The 8,857-nt window shown below is 36.9% G+C and overlaps 1 protein-coding gene across 1 annotated transcript; it reads left to right on the forward strand.

Annotated features, from left to right (window-relative positions):
- The first annotated feature begins 1,893 nt into the window (after positions 1-1,893).
- LOC105440388 lies at positions 1,894-6,400 on the forward strand. Its single transcript, XM_030993264.1, has 2 exons — positions 1,894-2,269; positions 5,766-6,400. Exons 1-2 carry the CDS (start codon positions 2,077-2,079, stop codon positions 5,996-5,998), a joined length of 426 nt encoding a protein of 141 aa, XP_030849124.1. The 5' UTR covers positions 1,894-2,076; the 3' UTR covers positions 5,999-6,400.
- The last annotated feature ends 2,457 nt before the right edge of the window (positions 6,401-8,857 follow it).

The raw sequence follows: 8,857 nt of genomic DNA on the forward strand, positions 1-8,857 counted from the left end.
ACGAATTTCAAAGAAGAAGTTCATTTCTACGGTACATCTTTATTAATGTCGGTCTAATCTCCGCTTCCTCCAATCTTTGTTCATTGTCCTTAATTTTGTCCAATCATGAATATTGAATATGCTGATTAGATATTGGTAATTTTGTCAGATTAAAAGAAAAGTGAATTCAGCTATTTAGTGGACACCTTGCACAAATTAATCGTTCTAGAATGTATGGAAACAGTTAAATGATGAGTTGATAGAGAAGTACAAAAGAATAGTACTATATATTAATAATACATTTTAATCATCATCAGGTTTACAATTTCCATTTACACTTTGATCTACTTGAGGATTATTATTTGTTTCTGATTTACTTATCCTCCTTTAAAAAACCGGTGTTGCAGTGCTTCAGTATGAAATAATAATATTTCAGTTTAATGATGAGTTACTATTGAATTAAAGAAATGCAACCATGTTTTGATAATACATTTCAAATATCTGTCTTTCTGATTTATTTATTCTTCCTTTTAAGAACGGGTTTTGCAGTGACTTAGTATAATGGAATAATCGAGCAATACAATTAAAACAAGTGTTTGCTTAGCCGGTGTAAACACGAATACTAACTTAAATGAAGGACATGAATTCTCGATATTAATTCCAAAACGATTAGCTGAAACTTTATGATATATACATGTAGTCTAAACTAATTTGTAGTTCTGTCTGTTTCTACTTCCCTTGATCTTCGTTTACAGGGAGTAAGTATGCAATTTAATCCTATGACATTTATTTGATTAGTGTTTTTATTCTAATGACCTTGCTTACATTTCCAATAAATGTTTGATTAATTAATTTTGTGTTCATTTTTCTGAGCGTTTCCACTAAGTTAACATTGATGCATATATCTAAAATAAATGCAATATGACGATTGGGTAATACAGACTTGGAAAAAACATATAATGCTATAATCTTCATAAAATCCTGGTTTCAATTCGTATTTTCATTTATAGCTTTCAGGAGTTGTCTTTCTATTACATTCATTCATTTTAATTCGATAACAATGTCCATATTATAGGGTCTGTGATTATTATTTTAGAAGTAGAACATGTTTATTGATATTAAAGACAAGAAACATTGCAAATAAAAATTATTTTAAACAAATGCCTTCAAAGTGCATAGTTATTGCTTTTAGATTTATTCATGACATTTCTAGATAGTGTCCCTAGAGGAACTAACAATGCCATGAAGGTAATTTTAGACCCAAAAATGTATGAAATTTTGATTAATTACGATCATACCAATTCAGCTCCACTTTCAAAAAAATACGGTGACTATTTTTGTTAGTAATTTAAAAATGACTATACACGGGCTAGCTGGGTGTGCGTATAACAACCAACAAAAAAGCCAACAGTGGCATCGGCTGGAATCAAACATGAAAGGCGATTTATCGTTTTTTTTCAAGGGATTGTTAAAGTTATCGAATATTTGTGGGGCCCCAAAAATATTAGAAATGATTATATCATGGATAAATCAGCCGTCTCTTAACCGTTTTTGACACATCTAACATGATTTTGTCATTTAAATTGTATGCTCTTTCAAATTTGACACTCAGTTGTTCATTATCTCTCACACACAAAGTTTGTTGTGTAACGCCCTCTATACAAAAACTCAAATATCCCTTTAAGTAATATTAGGTAACAATTATGTTTAAGTATAAAGTGTCCTCTTTTCTTCATAAGTTTTAAAACGATAATACGATGATTATTAAAAAAAGTCTAATTGTACCGGATATCTCGATAAGAAGTTTTAATAATAGCAGATTTTTTTTTCGAGAGGTATTTGTCCTCGGGGGGGGGGGGGGGGAGGGTTCGGGCGTAATTGTCTTTAGGGTGGCGGTCATGTCATTGTTTTTCTTCATTCGAAATCGTATCAACAGTCAGTAAAGAGCTACAACGCCGTTATACAGATCCTGCCAGATTTGCGGAAGATACTGAGCTGTTAAACCAAGGCTTCCTACCACAACTGAAACGTCGAGATAGCTCATCAGCGCCACTCTACGCGTTGGAAAATTCACGTCACGACATATTTAAATCACCAATGAGGAGACTTGTCGTGTCTGGTAGCAACACTGCAAAGTCTGCTACACTTGGTCGTGTTCTGCCACTTGACTGGGCAACACAGAACGGGGCGTGCGCCCTCTCCGAAAAGCAATTTCTCTTCGCGTTATCTGCGAATGACATGAAGCCAAACCAGACGATCGAGAATGCTATCAAGAATCAACTTTTACCTGGTATAGTGACAATGAAAACTGTCCCTAGTTAATACAACATAATATGCATATATATATATATATTCCACATACTGAGAATCTTGCTCTACGGTTGGTCAAAAGTAAATCACGTGATGAAAGATAGTTCGCCCATCATTGATGGGAGAAGAAAAGTTCGTTGCACTGTGTAGATAGTAGTACTATCTTCATAGTGCAACGCCCTTTCACTGAAGATAGAAGTACTATCTACACAGTGCAACGCACTGTCTTGTAATACGCTGCGTATTGCTCTCCTCTTTATTTAAGCGCTTTGAGTGTATACGCGAACTTTGGTGGCGCGCGAACTATGGTCACACTTCCATACTGCATACACTGTAGTACGTGTCGTACACCGTTTGCTAGCTGTTAACTTGTTGCTCTAAAATGACGGAAGATCGAGGTGAAATGATTCCGATGTGGAATATAAAGCAAATAATCACCTTCTGGTTTTAGGCGATGGTAAACTATCACTTCCTCTGCGATCTGAATGAATACGCTATCTTTCATCCAGATCGCCTTGGAAGTGATAGTTTGTCCCATCACCTTCACCTACGGTAGTTATTTGCTTAATATCTATAAATCCCATATTAATATACGTGTTGGCATAAGAGGAAAGAAAATATTAAAGAAGAAAAGTTCCATGCTTATCTGCGATAGTTTGGCCAGGAGGGATTGAACCTCCCTGCATTGTCACTAACAGGTAGTTATTTCATCAAATCAGCTTTCATTTAACTTAAGAAAAAGTGGACCACTGGGGACCAATGTCAGTGGGGCTTTAACTGCACCCATTAAAGTTGAAAAGCAATTTGTGAGCTTTTACAATTTTCTTATGTTAAGCGGGACTGCATTATTTATAGCTACTTGCGTCCTCTATATAGCAAACAATAGGGACTTTTCGATTTGCACGTCGACAAAGTTAACTGCTACGTGTGACCAGGCGCATACGCAGGATTTTTTCAAGGGGGGGGGGGGGGGGGTTAACATTTATAAATCGGGCAGAAAATTTCGCAACGACTCAGCCGACTGCTGAATAAGCGAGGGGGGGGGGGGGGGGGGGGAGGGGAAGAGGTCATTTTTTTTTTTGTTGTGGTCCCAAAAAAATCGCAACGACTCAGCCGACCGCTGAATAACCAGGGGGGGGGGGGGGGGGGGGGGGGGGGAAGGTAAGAGGACACCTTTTTTTTTTTTTTTTTTTTTGGTCTCGAAATTTGAAAATTTGACATTTTGCTCGGTTGGGGGGGGGGGGGGGGTTAAGGTCAGGTTTTTTAGGTCAGCCATTTTTTTTTTCAATAAAAAAAAAAAATAAAAAAAAATCCAAGGGGGGGGGGGTTAAGGGGAGTTAGGGGGGTTAAACCCACCCCCCCCCCGTGTACACGCCTGCGTGTGACGTCCTTTTAAGGCACTGCCAGTACGTTAATAGGAACGTTAAATAGGAACACTTCATTTGAAGGACATTTCACGTAGCAGTCCACTTTGTAGACGTGCAAATCGGATTGTCCCTATTGCCTTAATGATGGCCATTGGTCCCTTTTTCTTATGTTAATTGAGAGCTGGTTTGATGAGATAACCATCTGTCAGTGACCATGCAGGGAGTTTTGAACACTCCTGGCCAAACTAGTGCGGATAGGCTTAATTAAACTCGACAGTCTTATTAGCTAGGTCGACAATTTTGGACGCGTACCAAACGTCTTCTGCAAGCGATTATGACAAACCAATCCAGAATAAAGACGTTGGGAACGTTTACAATTTTGACCTTAAACAAAAAATATTGGATTTAAAGCGATAGTGATCTAATAAACGTTCTGCTCTAGCGTACTGTTGCATACCACAGCTCCATCCCATTACCAAGGTGTCTGGCAGTGCGTAGTATAGCCAAATACCTATTTCCCACTTCGAAATTAGAGCACGCAATGCGATAACCAGTAGTGAGAACAGGACCATACTGACACAGCTGACCTGAGCTGGCGTTAGTGCTTCTAGTACTGTTACGGCTTTAAAACATCTAAATTTTCGTCTTCGTCAATACGTATATATATAATTTGGAAATTAAAGTTTGATCAATTATATCTCACCTATAATCGCATTATCTCGTCAAGTATCATTAGAAAGTAATTGTATTACTTTTAAAATTGTGATTTTGCAACCGAGGAATGAACAGTACGTCGGAATAAGGGAAAGGGTCTTAAGTGGAAAGTCGAAAATGCACTAGTAAGCACTAGTATTGTTTTGTAGAGCACTCTTCTTTGACAGAACAGAATGTGTTTAGGGGGTCAAATGACAATGGGGCTACTGTTAATCCATCATTGCCGAAGTCTAAACAATCTGAAAATGATATTCTCGCACTTTGGTGACATGTTGGTGCAAAATTCGCTGCCGTTTGGTCATCAACTTTCTGAGCCATCATGCCTAGGTTAACAAAGCAGAAAATGCCAAGCAATAAGGCAACTCGAGGCCAGAAAGATGTTAAAATGCTTAATCATATTTATTTTTACAAGGTTGAATTCATGTGATATGATGTGTATTGCTTGTTTGAATGCTCTTGCAAGTTTCTTTGGGTGATAAAGCATGATTGTTATAGAACTTGCATGTTCAACTTCATGAATGTTTGTTTCATGGTGTATGGTGCTCATGGAAGGTGATCTGAAAACACAACAACACAACACTCTTCAAAGAAAGAGGAATGCATAGCCGAACCGGAATAGTGTTTTTGTTCACATTTTCACTTTTGATCCTGCCCCTTAATATGTATATACTGCATATTCCATGAATGAAAAATCCTAACAAATGGGGTTTTGTTTTTAAAGAAGACTTTTTGATTGTTTTGGTGATACTAGACGTCGCGATAGTTTTGCCATGAAAAGAGAGATAAAATAGATCAAACTTGAGTTTACAACTTTTTTAGAGGAGGATATATATATATATATATATTATGTATAAGATTAATGATTAATAATCATACAAAATTCTCCAGACTTAATAGATATTTGCCTCTAAAGTATAAAATATGTCAAGATAAACGTCTTGAATGAATTATGCTAAATAATAACTACATAAACCGTATGACATATAAGCTATTTCGAAAGGAGGAGAAGCAAGACGAACATATGTGCTTGCGTGTGTGTGCGTTTATGTATATTTTTTCTAGGGGTAAGGAGTGCACTTCTACCCCACAACAATAATGGATGCTCGAAATGCAATGAAATTCTCATGATTTCACAGCATCAAATGAAACGCAATAGTAGGCATTTTAAAAGGATGGGTCAAATATGAATGACAACAAAAGCACACTTCTGAATCGTCCAGAATTTCCCCCCTTTTCAGCGTTCATGCTTCCATATGAACCAAAAATAAGGCGAACAGATTTGTTCGCTCATGTGGAATCCAACCATAAAATAACATAATAATGCAATACACTGTTAATAAACAGAATATGGGTTGCAGGTTTTTTTAATTCTGAATTTATTTCTTTACTTTGAAGATCTTGATGAGGTTGATGAAGCCCTGATTCGGCAGTTGCTCAATAAAATGCCTGATGAAATCGCCATTCTCATTGATGGGGCCAATGAGAGTAACTGCGGAGAAAACATCATGGATGTCTTGACAGGACGTACACTCCAGAAGGTCACTGTCATGGTAACGACCAAACCACGCTTTGCAAAAAGGCTCCACCTGATCACACCGGGTGGGTATGATCGCATTTACATGGATTAATTGACTTATATCGGTCTCCCCAGAGTTACAGCAAATGGATCCTCACCTTGGCATTATGTTATCATCAAACATGGATGATTTCACCTAGAAATGGTGCATATTTTCACTGCACTACACTGTATCTGCACCAGACATGATAACACGTGGCTTCTAGTCAATCCCCGCCCTTTTGACTGCGTTGATTCGTATATGCATTCCCCAATCGAAGTTGAAACCACATGGCCAAGACCACACTATTTTGTCCCATACGTTACAGATCGTACCTAACGATAATATACCATATTTATAAAGCGCATTTCACAAATATGATTATATGTGCTGTAAGTAAAAGACAAACAAGGAAGGAGAATATTGAGACGAGTAACATACGTTCAGCATACTGAAATATCCATAAATCATTTCTAATATTTGTGTACTACCACAAATATTAGATGATGTGAAAAAGCCGTTGAAAAAACGAAATATAGCGACTTATGCATTTTATTCCAGCCAATGCCGATGTCGGCTTGTTGGCTTTTTTGTGTTGGTTAAAATACGTACAACCAGCCGGCCTATGTACTGTTATTATTAATTTATTAATCAATTATCAGTCACCGTATTTTTTTAAAGTAGAGCTGAATTGGTATGATCCTATTGGCTAAATTTCACACATTTTGGGGTCTAAAATTACCTTAATAGCAAGTTTAGGTCCTAAAAGGGCACTCGAAATGTCAGAAATAAGAATAACAGCAATAACCGTGCACTTTGTGAGCAGTTGTGGTCTGAAACAAGAACTCAACTATCCCTTTAACAGACGTGTTCTGAAGTACACTGTAGTCTATTTAAGATATCATATCCATATTTTTAGACTGTATGATGTGCTTTCCTGCCCGTATACGCTTTTGTATATTCCGCCTTTAATGAGTGATAAATCATGATGCAAATTATTTGCCATCGAGTATTATTTTTGAAATTTTGTTCAGAACTTATATTTCAAATCCAAATGTATGAGGATATATGATTTATATTGTATCTTCACGTGCAAAATTGGGTCAGTTGATATTCCCCCAGTTTTTACTACACCTAGCTAATTCATTAGTCTAATGTTAACCATTTAACCTTTTCGTAGAGAATTTAAGAGTAAGCAAATTTTACGTACAGTCCCTCCAAGAAGACTGAGGGCGTGTTCATGCTTCACTTTTTCTGGCCAGAATCAGGCATCTGTTACGCGTTTAGTTTAAAACACGGTTGCGTCCATGCTTACTTTTGTAGAATCACCGAAAAACGGCGATCACGATCGCCGATCGTAAACTCACAAAAAGATGCGTTTACATTAAGGCCACACAAGGAGAATTGCCTGGATGAGCCAGAGAAGTAAGCATGAACAGTACACCGTGGAACTGCGATCACGATGAGCGTTTACGATGAGCGTTTCAGATCGCTCATTCTACCTTCAAAATCAAGCATGAACGCGCCCTAAGAAACTCGAAAAGAAGTGTTTATTGAGAACAAAATATGAGCTGTATACATTTGACCCCTGTTTTTTTTTTAAGTAGAGGTACATGTATTAATTATGCCTTGCAATGGTACGTGCCAGATGTTGGTAAAACAGTGCAAACATTTGTAACACGTGACATGCGGACATGACGTAAGGGAAGTGTGAGCTTTAAAATACACGAAAGATCATCATACAAATAAAGTTCACGTGAGATGGTACGCAGCTAAGGAAGGCTTAGGAAGCATTTATAAAATATGAGCGAATACTATTTCCGGGATGATGCGGGCGTACACCATCATATTTTACCCCAAATCAATAAATGACAATAGAGCAATAATACGTGCTCCTTTTGAGATTGAAAAGGGATTTCATCCTGAGAGTTAAAATGACATTTTAGATGACATAACGTGTGGTCCACAACATTTAGCTGTTTCTTATGAAGGCATTTGAAGAGCCATTCTTTTCAGGGGCAATTTTTGTCCACACTAACATAAATACAATTTAAAAAGTCACCACAGAAGCGAAACCTCTCTTTAAATTTAGAGTTTCTATCGGGTCATGCTCTATGATTGATTGATTGAAAAGATTTGTATTATATTTGCACTTCGCAGCCAGATGGCTGAATTATGAACAATTTGCAGTGGTAATAATAGATAAAAATGTGGTTTGACATTCTCACAAAGTATAATATACAGTATATAACAAAATTCATGACAACATTAATAAGTAATATGACTAAGGCAATAACAGGCAAATTAAGTCAAGTTTAAAATTTATTTTGTGAGGTGACACAAGAGTGGGTCAAAGGATGAGCAAGCAGGCCCTTTGCTCTTTAATACACGCTCTCATTCCTATACACGCTCCTATTATCACTCCTGTACCATGGACACTCTCATAAACACTCACATTAACACTCTTATACACTCTTATACACACTCCCATTCACACTCCCATACACTAGCTAAGGTCTGCTCGCCCATATCATGATCGCATTTGATCTTTATCTTCTCACTGCTTTACTAAAACCAGTGTATTTTTTGGAAGCACATTACTTCAACGTTCTGAAAAGCAAGAAAATATATGTTCAGCTCGTAGTCTGTTCACACAAAAACATTTGTTTTTCCTCTTTCTAGGACGCAATTTTATATATACAGTGCTTATCAGTACAGTACACACTTTGGAAATATCATCACAAATTATAATTTCAAGATATCTGCATGATTATCATTTTGTGGAATTGCCTGTGATGTTCTATTTTTTAAGATGGCACTAAATCTATTGAAAATATTGAATCCAGAGACAGGAACAGATCCTACGATTTTCAAGTTTGTTTCTATTTTAAACTTTTAATTCATCTTTATAGTCATAAGACGCAATACAAA

This window comes from Strongylocentrotus purpuratus, unplaced genomic scaffold (genome assembly GCF_000002235.5).
Source record: "Strongylocentrotus purpuratus isolate Spur 01 unplaced genomic scaffold, Spur_5.0 spur5_scaffold_20, whole genome shotgun sequence".
NCBI lineage: Eukaryota > Metazoa > Echinodermata > Echinoidea > Camarodonta > Strongylocentrotidae > Strongylocentrotus > Strongylocentrotus purpuratus.